At 45.4% G+C, this 20701-nt stretch overlaps 1 protein-coding gene across 1 annotated transcript in view; it reads right to left on the bottom strand.

The window, feature by feature from the left end:
* The window catches only part of GRIN2B (glutamate ionotropic receptor NMDA type subunit 2B), a 410164-nt gene that overhangs the window by 2021 nt on the left and 387442 nt on the right, over positions 1-20701 (bottom strand). The window contains exons 10-12 of the mRNA XM_019938439.3: positions 7483-7643; positions 5503-5690; positions 2693-2931 (exon numbers count right to left, since the gene is read on the bottom strand). Of these exons, the coding sequence (XP_019793998.2) occupies positions 2693-2931; positions 5503-5690; positions 7483-7643 (588 nt within the window). The remainder of the gene's footprint in view (positions 1-2692; positions 2932-5502; positions 5691-7482; positions 7644-20701) is intronic.

Here is a 20701-nt window from a genome sequence, read left to right as displayed (position 1 = left end):
ATGAAAGGGATGGTCTTACACACTCACAGAAACATATGGCTAGAAGCTTGCCTGCCTTACCCCCCTGCATTTAGCAAGTCGCATCACGAGCTGGCGGCCTGGTGATCCAGAGGGAACACGGCTACACCAAGTGACTTGAACAAATGGATTCGAATTGCAAGACAGGACATTCTTGCCTCAACTCCACTACTAACTCGAATTGATTTTCCTTTCCGTGCTGAGGTTTTTGTGTCTTAAAAATGAGGCCATGATATCGACTGATAGCAAAAAATATTGTCAGCCTTCTGGAAATCAGTAGCAATGCTCTACAGATGCTGGGGCTTTTCGGCCCTGGCTGGTCACCCTTGGCTGGCAGTAAAGTGCGGCAGAGCCCAGGCGCTCACAACTGCCACTCTTTCCCGGCTCTGACAAACTTTGAGCAGCTTTTAGGATTTTGGTCACCAAATCACAACTGAGCAATTCTCTTCTTGAGCCAAGCGTGAACCAAATTCACAGAGACAGTCAGGCAGCCCTGGGGTCAAAGAGGGATTTTTCTCCTGCTGTGCCCTATACCAGGGCAGGAAGGACCTGGGACAGATATCCCAGTACTAAATACGAATAAAGAATGCCCTTGTTGGGGAGACGGAGGTGGGGGAGGGATGGATTGGGAGTTTGGGGTTAGCAGATGCAAACTAGTATATATAGGATGGATTAAACAACAAGGTCCTACTGCAGAGCACGGGGAACTACATTCAGTAGTCTGTGATAAACCATAATGGAAAAAAACTATGAAAAACAGTATATTATATATGTATAACTGAATCACTTCGCTGTGCAGCAGAAATTAACACAACACTGCAAATTAACTGTACTTCAAGAAAATAAATAAATAAAAGAATCTTGTGGAATCCTCTCCTTTATTCTCTCCTTAGCTCCTGGTTTCCTCCTTATAGTTTCTCACTCAGTTACTCTGATCATAAATAATGAATATCTTAACAAATTAGTATTGACTGAGAACTCCCTGTGTGCGGCTCCTCGTGCAGAGCCCTGAGGAACACCGTCCAGGAGAGGGAAAGGCTTGGGCTCAAGTCTAAAGTCAGGCCAACCTCCTGCCAGTCTCTTGCCCCCTGCCTTGAAAGGTGGACACATTTGGAACTTTTCTGCCTGGCAAGGGAAGGTCTCTGCAGAGGAGGTTGTTTGAACTGTATCTTTAAAACTAGGGGGATAAATTTGGAAAGGGGCTGTCCCAATGGAGGGGCACGAGAGGAGAGATTAGAAAGGAGAATGGCAAGGCTTCCCTGGTGGCGCAGTGGTTGAGGGTCCGCCTGCCGATGCAGGGGACACGGGTTCGTGCCCCGGTCTGGGAGGATCCCACATGCCGCGGAGCGGCTGGGCCCCTGAGCCATGGCCGCTGAGCCTGCGCGTCCGGAGCCTGTGCTCCGCAACGGGAGAGGCCACAACAGTGAGGCCCGCATACCACAAAAAAAAAAAAAAAAGAAAGGAGAATGGCAGCTACATGGGAAAGAAGGAAGATTTGCATATGATAAGCCTCAGTTTCCCTGAGGCAGCAGTGAGATAAGAGATCTTTAAGAGAAGGTTCCTCTACTTTCCTTCTCAGGCCTCCTTTCTAACCCTTCTTGATTATGGCCAGGAGAAAATGCACTTTTCCTCTACAGAGCCATTGATTATGTCGAGGGGCTACAAAGGGGATTTCTATTACAGGTTCCCCCCACTGCTGCCATCCCCCTCTCTGGAGAGGTCTTGGGAAGGGCCACGCAGTACAACCTCCTGCTCCCAGGTAACTGAATGGCCTGCAGCAACTCACAGCCAGAGAGGACACTTTCTCTATCAACTAAAATACTACAGGAAAATGATCAGAAGATGCGACAATTTAATGAGTACTCCATTTTCTCATATAATTCCATTAGAGACAAAGTTGGTTATTTATGTCTGAAGCCTAGACCTCTATTTGAAGAGGACATTTGAGTTCACCTCTCATGAATGAATCCCATAACTTTATTAACAAATTCAAAAGAAGTCTTTTTTTTTCTTTTTTTTTAGCTCTTCCCTGTGACCCTCTGTTCATATTCAAAACTGTGTTCAAAATCTCATTCTGGACTAGATACACAGAAGAGCACGAAATAAAGAACGACTTGAGCTATACTCTTGCTCCAATTAAGGAAGTTTCTGGAATGCAAATTTCTTACAGGTCAGGACTTATTTCTGAAGGCTCTGTTAAGCTCTTTAACTCCCCAAACTCACACATGGTTAAAACATAGAGTAGCACGGTGAAATAACCAACAGTATACCTTTGGATGTCAGAATAAGAGAGATATAGTTCATGATTTAAATAGAAATGTGACTTTTTAAAAGGATTAAATGATTAATCCAACCTCTGCAGAATTAACTAATGGTGATGAAAGGCATCTGGGAAAAGGCCAAATGTTTCATTCTGATAGATCTGCCAGTTCTTATTGAGAACCAAATGCCCAAACCCCACACAGAAATCTGTTTCTTGAAGGAAAAACTGCATCACCTGTTTTTTGAGCCACTTGAAATGATGTCATCCCCCCCCCCCCCCCGGGGGAAATGTACATGATGTGGCTTCTCGCTTTAGCAGCCTCGGGCTGCAGTCAGTGCCCTCCTGGCTCTCCGTGCTCTGCACAGCGAGCTGTCTTTCCCAAGCTCCAAGCACCTGAATCAAAGCACTTACTCTGCTGATGGAGAAGACCATGCCAGGCTTGCCAGAACACACACCCATAAAGCAGTGCCTGAACTGCCAATAGAAGAGGTGTTCGCAAATGAAGGTGATGAGGCTGAGAGCCATGGCGGCCCCCAGCATGTAGAAGACGCCCGCCATGTTGTCAATGTCCAGCTGGCTGCTCATGACCTCGTTCTTCTCATTGTGGCAGATGCCCGTGAGCCACAGAGCTTCCAGCTCCTCCATCTCCCCTGGCGGCGGGACGGGAAGGAGAACAGGCAGAGAGAGGAGAGAGGGCAGGAGTAGAGAGAGGGGGCGAGAGGGGTGTTGGGGAAAGGAGAGGAAAACATGCGAGAGAAAGAGAGAAGGAGACATAAAGAAAGAAAACCAACAGAGAAAGTTAGGATATTATTAAATACCGTTATGTAGTAACTTATCGATGTATTTAGGTATTCAGTGAAAACGATAATGTGGATACCACCGGTGACACAAAGACAGGAGACATTACCTCTGTGCCCCATGACTTACCCAGTGTAAACTGGTGTATAAACAATCAGTATGACAAGCTATATGCAGGTCACAAGAGCTGCCTGAATTAGAGTGATTTTGCAGATGGGTGGCCAGTGGGTTTTCATGAGGATGTAGGACTTGGAGGTGGGCATGGTGAATGGGTGAATTTTAATTTATATTGCACAAAAAGGCACTCCAGGCAGCAGACATAGCATGATCAAGGGGAGGAAGGTAGAAAATCACAAGGCGTATTTGGGAAAGGCAGGCAGAACGAGTCAGAGTAACAGTAGGCAAAGGAAGCTGAATACAAAAGGTTGATGCAAGATCGCCGAGGGCCCGAGTATCAGACTAAAGCACTTTGAACTTTTTCTTGCTGTTGTGGTAGACAGTGAGGAACAACATAACCGAACAAGTGGTTCAGAAAATTGCTCTCAAAATATATGCAAAGCAGATTGGGTCGGGGGGAGGAGAGACAGAGACATATCGGCAGAGAGATTGATTGATTCCCTAGAGGTCCTCAGACTTCCTGATCTCTTGTTGAAAATATAAATGTTCACAGTAAAAGGGAGGAAGCTGCAGTAAAATGACACCACCCAGTTCGGACCTGCCTCCTTTTAACGCTGCTTGAGGAAGTTTTGATTAATTCAAGTCATGCCAGGTTACAATAACCTGGTGGATACTAGGAATTAGAAATTAGAATTAGGAATTAGAAAGGTAGAAATCGTAGACAAAAGGAAAATGACAGACACCATATGCTCGAGAATGCATCTAATTCCAGAGAAGCGAAAATCTGAAAATCTCATGAAGAAAACTGCCTGTTCCAATAGTTCCAGTTTGGTTCAAAATGTGAACCTTGTCTGAATAATCTGACCGAAGCCCTGGCAACTTCTGCAAATCATCTCTATGGCTGCACTTCCTCGTGGAAGGAGGCCCCGTTATTGCCTTTGAGTGACAGCTGCATTACAATGACAGAAACTCTTATACCAAAATGGCTCGTAACCCTCCACCTGGAACCCCCCTCCTCTTTCCAATGTTAATCAAATCACTTTTTACTCATTTCTTGGATCAAAGTATGATTTTCCTAACTAGGGAACAACTGACTTCACCCAGAGTCTGACAATCTCCCTGTGCTCCTCTGCTTCTTCTCGCATCCCTAACAGCAAAGATTCTGCAGACAGAACTTAGGGAACCGCTTGGTTGATGGCCTGTGAGGCCAAGTAGATTAACTGGATTAGCTTCTGTGAGACGAACAGGAGGAGTAGGTGCTTTAGACAATAAAGTGAAGAGGGATGCGGAAGGCGTGAGTGTAATGAAACAGGAGATGAGATTTCCTCAAAACAAGCTGTCTGCTCAGTCTGCTGCGAGAATCACTCTGGGGGGTGAGTGCCTTCCGGTGTCTGTCTCTGAGGACCCTGGCCCTGCTTCCTCCCTCTTCCAGAGGGAAAAGCAAGATGGGAGAGGGAAGGATGAGCAGATGCCCACGTGTGGATGTCTCTGCCCTTTCTCTGGGCCCAGAGAGAGCAGAGACCTTTCCAAAATCCCATCCACTGCTCTGGCCACATGTGAGAAGACTGGGGAACTTCTGACCCCAGCCCCTCTTACTTTATCCCTGAGGGTTTGATCATACCCTGCAATCCTGAAACACACCTCCTTGACTGACTAATCCTCTCCCCCAAATTTCACCCTGGGTTGGATTGTATAACCACGCCCCACTGCCCCCCGCAGTTCCTTTGTTGAAGTCCTAACTCCCAGTACCTTGAGATGTGACTTTATTTGGAAGTAGGGTAATTGCAGATGTAACTGGTTAAGATGAGATCACCTGGATACAGTGGGCTCCTAATCCAATATAACTGGTATCCTTCAAAAGGGAGGGAATCAGACATAGACACGTACAGAGGGAAAACATGCACACAGGGAGAAAGCCATGTGAACATGAAGGTAGAGCAGGGGTGATGCGCCTACAAGCCAAGGAACGCTGTAGATTGCCAGCAAACCATGACGGCTTAGGGGAGAGGCATGGAGCGGATTCTCCCTCGAGTCCCTCATTAGGAACCAAAGCCGACACTTTGATCTTAGGGTTCAGGCCTCCAGAACCTTGAGCCAAATGTCTGTTGTTTAAGTCACTCAGTTTGTGGTACTTTGCTACAAAGCGTTAGGAAACGAATAACATATACCCTCCAAATCTCCTAGTATACTGTGAAATGCTTTTCTGGAAACGCAGAGGTTAGAGGGATGAGGAAGGAAGAAGGGTTGATGTTTCGGACTGGCCATCGGGAGAGGCCAAAGAGGCACTGTCCCTTTCTTTAACTCACCATCTCCGAAGAGCTGCAGGATAGCAAGGTCCACCTGGCGCTTCCATCCAGAATCCTTTTGGATGGCAATGCCATAACCAGTGGAAGCAAAGACCTTCCCGCTGCCAATGGTCACCAGCTTGCAGCCTTCGTCTCTGCCTGCCATGTAGTTCAGCACTGCTGCATCGTAGATGAAGGCATCCAGTTTCCTGTGCGAGAAAGAAACAAACAAAGCAAGTCCAGTGGAGGAATTTTAGTACAAATCTACCACTGGGGTCATTAATAGGAAGCAGTAGGGCTCCAGCAGACTATGGGGGGAAGTGGCTCAAAGTAAGGCTCAAGGTGGAACTCAGCCAGAAACTAAAGCCTAAATCCCAGGCTGTTCTTTGTGCGATTTCAGGTGGACAGGAGGAGTTCTCTCCCTCCCACTGGGAATGATGAGAATGTAAGCTGGGCCTGAAGCCAACTCATAAGCTGTGTCTGAAAGGAGAAGGAGTAAAAAGGAATCAATAAAAATAATAACAGAAATAATGAAAAGGAACCATCACAATGATAACAGCAAATAGCATGGGTTAGACTTCTATACCATTTTTCATTTCTCCGTTCGTTACAGTCCGGAGTGGGGTAAGTGTAGGTAGACGTGTAGCACTAGATGGACAATGCTTTGTTTGCAGTCAGAAGGGTTTCAATACTCTGTTTTGCAGCGCAAGGAGAGAAGTGAGTCATTGGGGTGGTGGCAGCACAAGCTTGTGTCAAGAGCCAATGGTGAAACCACAAGCCAATGCAGCATGCAGGAGAAGTCAGAGGCCTCAGATTCCCAAACGTATGAGAATCTCATTGTACATACTGTGCTTTTCAAGGAAAGAATATACAGGGAAGGGGATAAAGCTAGGGGCGGGGCCAGGAAGGTATAGGTCAGTATTTAAACACATCAAAGGGGGAAGCAGAAATTGATATATTCATATAGGTAGTAGAGAGGTCTGCAAGAAAGAAAGGCAGCCATCATCCTCTTCACTTTTACAAGTTAAGTTAGCTTTACTCCTCCTTAAGAAAAAAGAAATCCTTTCTGGCATGATAAGACACAGAACATTTTTTCAAAAGGCCTGTGAGTAACCTTTAGGAGGAGTGTCCATCAAAAAGCCAAAGTTCTGATTGACAACTGTGATTGTACCAGGGACCAGACTGCCCAGACTAGTCCACCCCAAACTCAAATCCCATCTTCTGAAATCTGCCGTGACTTCATAATGATAAGACAGAGGCTAACAGTATTTAAGTAAACATGCACCTGGGTGGTTCTTCCAGAACCAGAGCCACCAGGAGGTCTAAGTGTTGTTAGTTAAGCTACAACACAGGAAATCAGCTACGAGGCCCCAGGACCTTCAAATTCCAACAACTCTCATGGTCAATTGTCTGTCTTACTCTGCAGCTGTGGCTTCTGAAGGCCAAATGAATGAATGTGGCTGAGATTATGCAAGCAAACCTATTTGCAGTTCATGAGCTCCTTTTAGTGAATGAACTGAGATTATAGAGCTGGAGCAAAGAATGCCAATTTTGTTGGAATTGGAGATCGGTTAACACATTCTTACTGTGTGTTGTCTAAAAACTTTTACCCTTTCATTGTTTATTTCTCCCTGTCCATAAGACACCAAAATCATCATTTTCACCTTTTGGTCAACAGGTCTTTATTTCGTGTGTAACGTGTGAACTTTAGCCTTGACTCTCCCCTTTGACTTTTACATCTATTACCTTCTTGTTTCATGTTTACATTAATGCAAGTAGAATACAGTTTATTAAAAATACATAGACGTGAGTAATAGCACAGGGACCTCTGTGCGCTGGCCTGAATTACACTGTCACTTTAACTCGGAGATCCACAAAGAGCAAATGCAGCCTGCTTTGCTTTAACGTGGCGTGGCACCAAGCATGGCACATCTGATTCCACGTATGTTTCATAAACGTGAGCAACGTATCCAAGGTTCTGAGCTTGGAAGCAGTTCTTACCCTGTTTTCAGGGAGAGCAGTGCATCGTCCACGCCCCTCTGGTTGAACTTCCCCATGTAGGCGTGCATTTCCGCATAGTTGTTGCGAATGTTCCTCTCCGTGCTGCCGTTGGGCACAGTGCCAAAGCGGAAAGGGGGTGAGAAGTCATTAGGTCTCTGGAACTGGAGAGAGAGAGAGAGAGAGAATAATATGAGGACTTCAGAAAATGTGAAGAGATATTACGTTAGCATTAGTGGATTTATCATGGAAGGGACAAACAAAAGTTCACCAAATACATTAGCCCTCACTCAGGAGCAGCAATTGCTATCTGAAAGTGAACTTCAATTCAACTCAATTTATTCCACGTTGTTGAGAGCTTTCTATCTGCCCACCCTTGACTTGCATCTGTAACACTCGTGTGCCGCATTTATGCACACTGCACGGAACCAGGGATGATGGAAATGTGCTATTAGCTTACCTGCAGTGGGCTGGTTACCTTTATTTCTGAAAATCGTGTGAAGTCTGCTTGCAGGCCCCTTCATTGCGCTATCGAGGCTATAGGACCTTAGTGAGGTAAGCTACAACATACTCCTGAAAATCACTTGTTGGATAGCTAATATGTTTTGCTAAGAAGTTTTCTCTTGACCTTGCTTGATGCTTTAAAAGCCCATGTTTATCCTACATGAGTTGTAGGATAAATTGTAAAAGCAAATGCAATTTTAATTATGTTCCCTCTCGTGTTTAAGAACTGAGTGTGGATTACCAGGGCTTAGCATCACAAAGTGAAATCTCTTGGATTTTCACCCCTATGACATCAGCTTTATTTCTGGCCATTGCCCTGCAATGAGCAAGTCTTTATGTTGCTTCCTGAACACACAATTCATTCACTTGTACCTTCACAGCCTCATAGAGTCTGTTCCCTCAGCATGAACTCACCTTTCTCCCCGGGCCAATTCATGTCCTTCACCTCAACATGTAACTCAAAGCAATTTCTTCAGGACAGTTTCTATGAGTTCTTCCTTCCATCAAGTCTACCCAACAGTGACCCACCAGTACTCTGTGTTCTTGGTTTAGATCATAATTAATACTACTAATTCATTTACTTTCTAAATGAGCTGGCTAAGTTCTGAGAGCTAGTCTCCGACGTAGTCATGAAGCTCTAGACTGAGACAGATATGGACTGAAGAGCAGCTCTGCCACTTGCTACTGTGTGACGTGGGGCAAGTAACAGGAGTTCTCTGTGCATCATTTCCTCATATGTAATAAGGAGACAATAATGTCTACTTTTCAAGATCGTTGTGTGTTGTGTTAAATGACACAATGTACAAGAAGTGCATGGCACAGCATCTTGCGCACAGCAAGTGCTCAAAGAAGACCCCTTAGATTATTTTAAATTCATGTCTATATTCTGCATTCCCTAGTAAACTTCATACTTTCTAAGTTTCTCATTCTATTAGAACAGCAACGATCAGATGGAATGTGACCAGAGTGTGTGGTCATATGTGCTGTGCCTTGGTATAGGAAAGACAATCTAGATATTTGAAGTCCACTTGGTTTCAATACTATACCATTTACTGTGGAGATACATTTGAAAATCTAACTCAGGAGTACTCTGAAGCTTTGGAGCTGTCTGGACTTTAAGCCATTCTCCTTCCTCCCTCCCTTGACCTGAGACACTCAAGAGCTTCTCAGAATATGGGGATTTCATGGACCACAAAATGTCACAGCACCAGGAACCATAAATGCCATCTTCATTGCTTAAAGTTGGCCATAGTTAAAAGTAAGGTCATGCAGTGGTGTTCGTTAGGTAATCTGAGACGCATCAAAAGACCACTACTTTCTGACTTACCGTGGTGCTTTTTGCCATTAAGAGTTTCTGTTTATTTTTAAACAGGTTGTGATTTTTAAGTGAAAAAAAAAAACCACTATAAAAGAGTCAAAGAATTTTAGAGTTGGATGAGCCACTCAAGGTTAACTAGTCCAAACCTTTCATTTTACAAATGAAGACAGAGGCCCACAGAGGACAAGCAATTTGCTCAATGTCCCACAGCAGCAGTGATGGCTAACATTATCAGGAATCAGCTGGCTTAATTAATAGTATTCCTCATGGTCCCCAGCAGATAACAAGCTTAAAGTAAACAGGGATATGTTTTGTTGGAAGAGACAGAATGCTGTGCATAGAACTGTCAATTATAACACTTCAGATGTTTGAGAAAAGGTATCCCCCAATCAAAAGTAGAGTAGATACCATGGCAGGCAGCAGTATAACCAGATGAGCTCCCTTTAATCAGTAATTCCCCACTTTGCTAGGACAATGACAACTGATGCTCACAGGGTCCAAATACTAGGGTCCAAAGTATTTTCTGAAACATCAATGAAAATTGAAATCATGTCCAGTACAATTCTGGTATAAATTTTTATGTTCTAGTTGTTTTGAAAATCGGCAATCCATGTAAGGTAGATACAATAATTTTTCTTAATTAAAATTTTTTTATTTAAGTATAATTGATTTATAGTGTTGTGTTAATTTCTGCTGTACAGCAAAGTGACTCAGTTATACAAATATATATTATTTTTCATATTCTTTTCCATTATGGTTTATAACAGGCCATTGATATAGGTCCCTGCGCTATACAGTAGGGCCTTGTTGTTTATCCATTCTATATATATAATAGTTTTCATCTGCTAATCCCAAACTCCCAATCCTTCCCCTGCCCCCCGCCTCTGCCTTCCCCTTGGCAACCACAAATCTGTTCTCTATAGATACAACAATTTTTGATTAACCAAATGGAATGTGATACCCAGAATGCCTCACGTCCTGATGAAGCTAGATTATGGAAAGTTTCCATACTACTCTTAATTAACTTTAATTTCTAAGTTATCTTTAGATTTCTAGATGCTGTTTTATAACTATATCTTTGAATACATAAATACTAAAGAAATAATAAAGGACCTAGAATAGCCAAGATGACCTTGAAGAAGAAGAACAAAGTTGAAAGACTTATACTACCTGACTTCAAGACTTTAAAGCTGTAGTAATCATGACAGTGGGATATTAGCATAGAGAGAGTGAAGAGATTATGGGACCAGAATGGAGTGCCCCAACAGACCAACACACGTATGGTGCAAAGGTGATTCGGGACAGATAGGACAGTCTTCAACCAGTGGTGTCAGAACAGCTAGCTATTCATATGCAAAAAAACCTTCATCCCATACCTCACAAGATATATAGAAATTAACACAAAGTAGATCATATATCTAAATGCAAATCCTAAAATTATAACATTTCCAGGAGAAAATATAGGAGAAAGGTTTTGTCACCCTGAGTTAGACAAAGGTTTCTTAGATATGACACCAAAGTACAATCCACCACAAAAAAAAGATGAATCGGACTTTGTTAAAATTAAGAACTCTTTGAAAGACACCGCTAAAATCATGGAAAGACAAGCCACTGGCAAGATAAAAATATTTGAAAACAATTGAAAGCTATTAAGGAACTACAGGAATTAAATAAGAAGATAGCAAGACTTTGAATAGTTAAAGCATCTTCCATGGAAAACAATCAGAGAAATCAGCCAACACTAGAAGAATGGAAGGCGTGGTCCTGTGGAAAGCATTGGTCTTGGAGGCAGATAATTTGGATTTGAATTCCAGATCTTTCTCTGACCAACTGCGTGAACATGGGCAAGTTATTTAAATTCATGGAGCCCCATTCTTCTGGAAGTATTATTTTTAATTAATATTGAGATAATATCTGGGATTACTTAACACAATATCTGGCCCATGGTGGATTCTCAAAACTATTAACTGCTTCCATGAGGATGACGTTGTAATAGCTAAAATTGTCCTATGTTAGATAATGTTCCCTAAGATGGAAAACTCTCATTCCCTAATTTGTTCCTTAAACTCAGCCAGTCTGGGGACCAAAAGGGTGAGTGTATCACCCCACAATTAGCTGAAGCAGAAGTGAGCCTGCCTTTTCCTTTGACGATTCTTGTCCCAGCTTGGTGAAATTTAAATAAAAACCTAGATCTTTAAAAAAACTGTCATTGGAACTTGAATTTTACTAAAATTCATGGCCATGGAGAACTGTATTTTTAGTGAGGAAGAAGGAAAAAAAGAATCCTCCACATGCCACCTTGATGCTTCCACTAAACGCCCTGTAATAAAACTTACCCCAAGCTGGGAGGCACTGCCTGGCACTTACTTAACCCGAATGACAATCTGTGCTCTCTGGGGTTTGGGGAAGGAGTAAATTAGTACTGTCCAGAACCGGAAGTCTTAAAAATCCATAGAACAAGAAGGACTCTAAGAAACAAATTTTTAAAATATTAAAAAACCCAATACCCCAAGGAGACCAGCATTGGATTAAAAAGCTTAGTCTGATTTTCAAATAGGGAATTTTATATAGTATTCCTTATGCGTCGCCTTTGGCCACTATAGAGCTTCCTTGAACTTGGAATCTTTTTCCAGAGCTACCCTGGTCGGGATTCTAAAAACATACAGAGGAAAATAAAAACGCAGAAAGGAAGGAACGTGGGGAATGGATCCCATTTCACAGACGAGGAAACTGAAGCTCTGAAGAGACGAAGGAAGTTGTTCCGGGCCACGTGGTGAAATAGCTTATAGGGCTTGGCCTCGAGCTGAGTCGTCCCACTGCGGCTCAAATGCCAGCCCCCTGGTTCTACTGCTCACTGGGGAGTGCAGCCACGCACTGTGGAGACACCCGGTGAGGGTATCCTTCCCTTCCTGTCATATCAGATGCCAACACCTCCTTGGGATTCAACACAGGGTGTCCAGCCATCACTGCAAGCCACTCTCGCACAAGGGCAAAACAGTGCCAGAATGTTAAGAGACCTGTAACCTCACTTGATCCTCCTAGAGAGCTGCCGGGAATCAGAATTCAGCACTCTGAGCTCCTCAGACCATCATCTCAGCCCCCATCTTAATGACCTCAAAGTGAGTTAGTCTTGGCAGTGAGGCAAGGAGAGAGGTGCGGAGGCCAGGAGCAAAGGCCCTTTTCCCCACCCAGAGATGGTGGGATTAGGGGGCGCTGGGGCTGCCCCTTCCCAACAGAGAGGCTCTCCCGCAGCCTGCTGCAGAGGGAAAGGGAAAGGGGAAGGAGTCAAGGAAGTGGCGATCTGGTCCATTTTGTTTAGTTATTAAATAAATATATAAACCGATTTTACTACGTATAAGGCAGTGCTAATTTATTAATAGCTGCTACTCATATTCAACACCTATATATGTACTGGGAACAACTCACGTGATCTCCTTTAATGATAATTAAAATGCATCCATTCATTTGGCAAATATATCCTGAGCACCTAATAGTGCAGAGGACTGTATTTACGAGGATACAAGAAGTTTACATACCAGAGAGGCAGAGATGTAAACATTCATTCAATTTCTCATTCCTTTACTTTTTCATTCATTCATCTGTTCATTCATACAGACATTCAGCACACATTTATAGCATCTGTCACGATATTCTGGGCGCTGGGGACACAGTATGACGGGAGAGTAAGAACCTGCCTTCCAGGAGTTCACATTGTAAAGAAGTAGGGCAGATAACAAGTTGGTTTTTTTCTAATGTAATGGACTAATATAGAGCCGCAGATTCTTTGCTAGTCCTTGTATAAGAGATGAAGTATGTTCCCTGTCCTTGATTCTGGCCTGGCCTTGTGACTTGCCTGACCAGTAGAATGTGCAGAAGTAACATTCTGGGGCTTCTGAGGCGAGGTCATAAGAGCCTTGCAGTTTCCTCTTGGGCCTCTGTAAGAAGTCCTATGACCCTGTGGGCTCCACGCCGGAGCTGTCATATCTAGGCACTTCTATCTGCAGGCCCAGCTGAGCCCAGCCCTCCAACCACTCCAGCGAGGGCACCAGGCAACCCCGCCCACATATCTGACCCACAAACTGGGGAAATAAAATGAAACGGCCCTTGCTTTAAGCCACCAAGTGCTGGGGTAGGTTGCCGTGTAGCCATAGATAATGGGCACACAGGTGATCTCAGGTAGTGAAAACCAAGCACTGGGAAGAAATGGACACAGCTATGATACAGGATGAAGAGCGACTGGCCGGAGAATAAGTTTAGCCTGGCTGTCCTAAGAAGCCCCCTCTGAGAAAGGTGGCTTCTGAACAAAGCACTGGACGATGAGGAGGAACCAGGCACGTGAGGATCGGGGGAAGGGCAGCGGGTGTGGCTGGGGGACTGGGAGTGACATGCTGGGTGCCACGGAGCAGCGTGCCCATGACAGTGGAGGCCAGAGCAAAGGGCGCCGTCCTGAACAGCCTTAAGGAGGCCACAGAACCGGGGCTAAGAGCTGAAGGGAGAGTTCTCTAGTAGGACAAGAGGAGACCAGGGGTTTTTAGATAGACACAGCAGTCTGTGCAGACGCAGGGCCCTGGGAGAGACCGGGCATGACTGGAGATCACGGGCAGTTTGTCATTGCCGGAGCCTAACAGCTATGGCCCTGGTAACTGGAGGGCAGCAGGGCTGAAGAGCCAGGGCCTGGTTCACAATGGGAGTTGAATTCTGCACAAAGGAGTTCAGAGTCCATGCTCTAAGGGAAAAGAAACAGCAGAGCCTCTGGAGCCAGACTGCTTGAGTTCAAATCCCAGCTCTGCTGCTTAATAGCTGTGTGACCTGGAGCAACTCACTTAACTTGTCTGTGCCCCAGTTTCCCCATTTGTACAATGGGGCTAATAATGCTACCTACCTCATGAGGCTTCTTAGTATTCAACAGGTTAATCTGGGCAACATGTTAGCACAGTGCCTGGCACATATTAAATACACTATATTAGCTATTATTACTGTCATCATCATCGTTATCAGAAGCAACTGAAGAATTCTGGCTGAGTGTCAAGGCTGGGTTTTTGTGTCAGAAAGAGCCCGGAGGGTCAGCATTAAGAGCAGGTTGGAAGGAATAAAGCAGAGAGACGGGAGCTGCGGAGGACATGCGCTCGGATGAGGGTCTGGGCCCCAGGGAGAACAAGGAGGGGCAGAAGCGCCGTCAGATACTTGCTTACCGTCCAAGAATGTGAAAGAGGCCGTATGCACAGCTAGACGAAATCACGACCGCGGGCTGTGTACCAGTGCTACCGAAGTTCCACGGGAGAAAGGCTGCAAGCAGCCCGGCTTCCTGGATGGCTTCTTGAAGGAGGCTGCATTTAAGGTGGTAGGGGGATGGGTTGGGCTTGGAAAGGTGGAGGTGGGGCGGGAACGTCCCTTCACGTTAGAAGAACCCTCTGCCGTAAGACGCTCCTCGTCCGACTCTGTTCAGTTCCCACGGTGAGGAAGGAAACAGATCCTCGCGGAGTTATTTTGAGTCCACGATGGCAGAAGAAAAGAAAACCAGATGGCGCCCAGGCTTCTGTGCTGACGACCAGACACAGACCAACGAGGTTCCTTAGTGCTAGACCTTGGGAACGACAGCAGGCAAAGGAAAGGGTCTCTACTCAAAGGAGGAGGGAGGCAAGAAATGCCTTCTGGGGCGGCTGGTGACCCTGAAAGTTGGCTCTTCTCCTTCAGTCGGGAGTCCGATCAGTCTATGCAAATTAGGACAAGCCAGCTCTGCGACCTTGCAGAGATGGATATTGTAATGTCCTGTTTGCAGGGTCCACCCGCGTGAGACGCGGAATCTGGGGGCTTTTGTCTTCAAAGCTTGACAATCCCACACATCAATATTCATTCCATCACTCTGGCTTTTACATTTGAAGCACACACAAAAAATCAATGCCCAAATGCCACTCAGCCCTGTGAGGCACCCAGGAGAAAAGGTGGGAATGCTTAGGCTACAAGGGCAGCCTTTGCCCGGTCTGCTAATAATGAGGAGGTGGCAGAACAGCAGAATTCTCCGGGGACCACGTTACCTACGCAGCACGCTCCCGTTATCACCGTTATCGCACCGGCACCCTCTGCTTTCACAGGACTGTTTTATCACTGACTTTCATTATTTTTTAGGTACAGTTCTATGCATTTTGTTATTCTATTGATTCATTCATTTAAATTGGGGTAAAATATACATAAAATTGATCATTTTTTGTTATTGATGTATCTTTGAATCCATTGTTTGTAGTTTGGTTTTGCTTTGTGATCCAATCTGAGAACGTTTTGCCTTTAACACAGGCATTTGTGCTATTTTTATTTATTCATAGGAAAGGTATGTTTGGTACTCAGTTTACCTTCTAAAAATGTCCTTCTGTTTTAGCAATAAAATTTGCCATTTTAAATATTTCTAAGTGTGCAGTTCTGTGACCTTAAGTGCATTCACACTGCTGTGCGACCAGCACCACCATCTACCTCCAGAACTTCTTCATCTTCCCCAACTGCGATGCCGTACCTGTGAAACAGTAACTCCCCATTCATTCAACTAATTTTAACCACATATAGAATCTTGTAACCAGGAGCACGATCACGGCACAGAACAGTTCCACCACCCCAAGAATTCCCTTACGTTCCTTGTCTACGGTCCTCCCTCCACCTTTAACCTCCGGTGACCACTGATGTCTGTCCTCTGTTACCATAGTTTTGTCTTTTCCAGAATGTCCTACAAATGGAATCACACAGCATGTGACCTTTTGAGACGGGCTTTTCACTTCTCGTAATGCCTCTGAGATTCATCCAGGCTGCTGCTGTGTATCCGTAGGTCATTCCTTTTTATTGCCGGGCAGAATTCCACTGCATGGCTGTATTGGTTTGTTTATCCATTCACCCATGGAAGGACATTTTGGTTACTTTCAGCTCGGGGTAACTATGAATAGAGCAGCTATAACACTGACCTACAGATTTTTGTGCGAGCCTATATTTTCATTTCTTTAAGGTAAATGCGTCATGAGAGCTACCACACTGCCTGGGACACCGTCCCCCCAAGGGCATCTCCTTTTGCATCTCTCCTCTCTTTTGATCGTCCCAATTTTCCCATGAACTATAAAGTACATCAACTGTTATTATCTTATTATTCTGCCTGATACTCGTTCTTCCCGTAATATTATCCTACAGCCAAAGTAGGATGATGTATGTATGTGTGTGTGTGGCTTCAGACTCTGAGCAATACCCGAAGGCAGGACGGGGTGGCTGGGGAAGGTGGTCCCCGTCCTCTTCCACGGTGATACCTTGTTCGCCCAAAGAGGAAAGAAGGTCAGATGACAACACAGACCAGACTCTCTGAAGGTATGACCTTCACTGTTCCATGGCCCATAAGTACTTGGGACAGATGGGGAAAGCAAGCAGAGTGTGCTTACACTGAAAGGGCCATGTAATGATAGAACAGTTAAGTAAGGACATGGGTTATGGGCCCAGAAGATCTAAATTCAAAACTGAGCTCCACCGTTTATTAACTGAGTGACTTAATCAACAAACCATTTAGCTTTGAAACTGAATTTCAACAATGTTCAGGAGGAGAAATAAGGAATAGCATCTCATTACAAATCTCCCATTTCAAAGATGGGGCGCAGGGCAGCCACCTAGGACCCCACCATGGAATGAGCTGGCTGTGGATATAGTGATGGGTTCGAAAGTCAGACTCTTCACCTTCATGAGAGTTATAATCTGGGATGGAAGTGGGGGGAAAAATAATTGTTTTTACATTTCATTATACATTATTCATCGGAGAGAATATTGTTCAAATTCATTTGGAATAGGTGACTGACTTGCGATAACAATAACACGGAATGTAGTTAGAAGATACAGGTATATAATGAATGTGCCCAAATTAACTCAGTTCTCTTCCTGGGCACCAGGAGAAATTGATCCCATCTTGCTACCAGGAAGTGAGTCAGCATTTAGGAAGCACTTGACACCTTAGTTGTTTCTGCTCTTTTTTCTCTTGTTATTCATATTAGTACTGTGGTTGTCTACAGTGGCAAACACATCTAAGTTTGCATGTGAAGAAACCTGTACTTGGATGCAAGAAGCCTGGTAAGTACGTCTTCACAACTCCGGGTGCTGTGCTTCTGGGGAAGGAGCCCCTTGCCTCTCTGAGCTGGGGCTCCAGTGGGTGACAGGCTGTAGAGGGGAGGGAGTGATGGAGGGAACAGAACTCGTTCTCCTCCTGTCACTTCCCTCCTGCTGTGGCCCAAACAAGAGCTTGTAGGAAAGAAAATACAAGTTCTTTGGATTCCTGGAATTTATAGTTAACGCTCAGTTTTCCTCATTGCAAAGCAGTCATTTCTTTTGTATTTTCCTAAATTTGCATATATAAGCCTTAATAAATATTTCCTGAAATATTTCATAAGATTAGACAGTGGCATCATAGTTCATGTTAGCTCGTTGAGGTTTGGTCCCTGAGCTAGTAGAGCAGAGCAGAAGGGCTTATTCCTGCATTATGACACTTTACCATGTCCCACTTGGACCCTGAAGTCTTAGGCGGCTGACCCTAAAGTATCAACATCAACACACATTTAATGTGGCAAATCCACGCATAAGTCACTGAACTCTGAAATGACTCTGAAATGAAATGGGGCAACAGACACAATTCTTACACTGCAGTTCAGTTGGAAATAATAGTGATGGTATAATACAGACACAGCTAACACGTCTATGCTCATGTACCACACAATTTACATAGAGTGACTCACTAATCTTCCCATCAACCCTATGAGGGAGTTATTATTATTCCCATGTAACCGACATGGAAACTGTTGCCCAGAGAGATAAGTAACTTGAAGAAAGCCACACAGCTAGGCTTCCAATCTAGGGTTCTCACACTTGACTGTAAAACACATCACAGAGCTCCAGATACACAGAGTAGATGTTCAGCAGACACGTAGAGCAGAATAATCCAATAACTAAATGAATATGCCAAGTTCCAAAAGGGACGTAAGGAAAGCAAAGGCAATGGAGATTTACAGGGAGTAGAGATCATCATAAGAGAACGGGGATGAGGCGGCTACAGGGAGGAAGCAGAGATGGAGCTGACTCCCACAGATGGGCCAAGATTGACACAGGAAGGTGTGTGGGGAGGGCACTCAGGACCAGAGGAAGGGCACCAGCAAAGATGCAGAGGGACCCGGGCACAGTGTCTCAACAGAAGTTGGAACGAATGTTTGTATGTGTGAATATGGACCACTAAGTTGGTGTCCAGGCAGGAGCCGAGCGGCCAAGCGCCCGTCATGGTCGGGCAGGGGAAGGACGCAGCATTTAGTTATCATTACACAGCTGAAGCCACCGAATGAAGAACTGAGAGGCTGGGGCGGGGATGCTCACTGGGGGTCTGGCCTGTTCCCAGGAGAAAATAACGGGAGGAATATATGGAAATGACATCAAAGCGTAAGCCTTGACAGAGTCCAAGTCTGCTTATACGTTCAGAAGAAGAAGGAGAGGATGCGGCAGAGGGGCCTCGTCCACACCACCTCCTCTCCCACTGCTTTCCTCGCCCTCCCCTCATAGCCACCCTGGCCTCCTGGAAGTTCCTAGGAACACCGAAATCCCCGGATACCCATCGCTCCCTCTCGAGCTTCAGATCAGACCTGATAGTCTCACTGAGACCTTCCCTGACCACCAGATCTAAAGATGCAACTTCTCTGCCAACACCATCTCCCTTCTCTGCTGTATGTTTCTCTGTGCAGTAAACACCCTTCCTAGATTGCATATAATTGCCTTTTACTTTTCTCCCCTCCGCCAACCCCGCCCTTAGAATACAAGTGATGTGAAGGACAAGATTTTTGTCTGTTTTGATCACTGCTGTCTCTCTGGCACCTAGAATAGTAAGTGGTACTTCGTAGGCTCTCAGCATGAGTGAACGACGAAATGAGTGAATGAACTGAATAGCGCAAATGCAGATCTATTTATTATATTTTAAAAAATCACTCAAAGTGCCCTCCTTACTGGCGAATGCATTATCAGGCAACACAGCTGAGAATGACTATTGTTCAGAGCTAGTGAGTGCCCTTCTGGCATCCCTGGTGAATGAGGAGTAATACGGCCTCGTGCCGGCTGGGGACACCTTTCCTGGTCCCGTCTCCATTTGACCTTCAAAAAATATATCCGAGCTGAGATCCCTCAAGAGCCTGTGAAGTTTAGGACTTGACAATGCGTATGGGCATTTCGTTGGCACCAAAAATGTGACAGAGCTGGAGATGACTATGATAACACAGGGATGAAGGAAACAGAGGCGTAAGGACGGAGGCATTTGAATTTTATCCTTAAGTCATCCTGTGCCTGACGGGTGGCCTTGATCGTGCTTCCTCAACCTCCCCTTAGGCGAGACTGTTACAAAGAGCTGTTACTGTCTTCTGTCCACTCACACCCCTGCGCAGACAGACCTGTTAGGGGGCGGGGACCATGTAGGTAGTTTATGAAAGTTGTGGGCGCTGGCAAAGAGACGTGGCCTTTAAAGGAGATTTTAAGTCAATGGTACAGATGGATTCGCTGTGGAAACTGGGACTCCAGAGCTTCACTAGAAGCCCCAGTCGCTCATCTACGGTTTGGGGGACACCGTGAGGGTTACTCCCAGGATTTCCATGTGCAGGATGTCCCAGGAATTTAGGGGCACTCCAGTTGTTAGCATGATGACCTGAGGCTCTTATCACAGTGGAAACAGCTCAAGGGTTGCGAAGTTGGGGTCAGGGGAGGGCAGCCAAAGGTCTGTGCCAGGCAGGGCTGAGGATCCAGGGAGAGGTGTGGCAGGGGGACGAGCACACCTCTGCTTTCCTGGCCACCAATCAGATCAGTCACTTCCAAACCAAGAGATGGAAACTCCAGCATGAGCACACACGCTCGCATCGTGCCACATTTACGCAGACCGGAACTCCTTGCCTTGGTCAATAAAGTCAGCCCCCAAGCAGGGGACATTGCAGCCTGCAGAGTATCAGCCCCGGGAGGGGGTGAGCGATCCCACCGTACACACTGCATCCCCTTCTGGGTTCACAAGGGACCCGCACAGGAGAGGGCTCCAACAAGTCCTTTGGTAAAGGAACTTATTTAACCTTGTTACAGCATTTTCCCGAACACGTTCTGCTGTCGATCTTTTAAAAGAATACCCATTATGTGTCCCGGGACACTTGCGGGACACTTGCGGGTGAAACAAAGTTTGAGAAATGCCGACTGAGCGACGTCCTCACTGTGAAGAGCGGGAAGCAGAGGCCTGGGCAGTTCATGACCTATCCAGGGCCAAAGGGCCGTCCCCGGCTCCTGTCCCCTCCATCCCCTCCTTCATCCAGTCACCACGTGCGCACTGAGCATCTACTCGGCACCAGGCGCTGCTCGAGCGTCAACATCGCGGGAAGGCAGAGGCTT

The sequence above is a fragment of the Tursiops truncatus genome, chromosome 11 (assembly GCF_011762595.2).
Source record: "Tursiops truncatus isolate mTurTru1 chromosome 11, mTurTru1.mat.Y, whole genome shotgun sequence".
In the NCBI taxonomy this organism is placed as follows: Eukaryota; Metazoa; Chordata; class Mammalia; order Artiodactyla; family Delphinidae; genus Tursiops; species Tursiops truncatus.
This window is presented reverse-complemented; position numbering and strand designations above follow the sequence as displayed.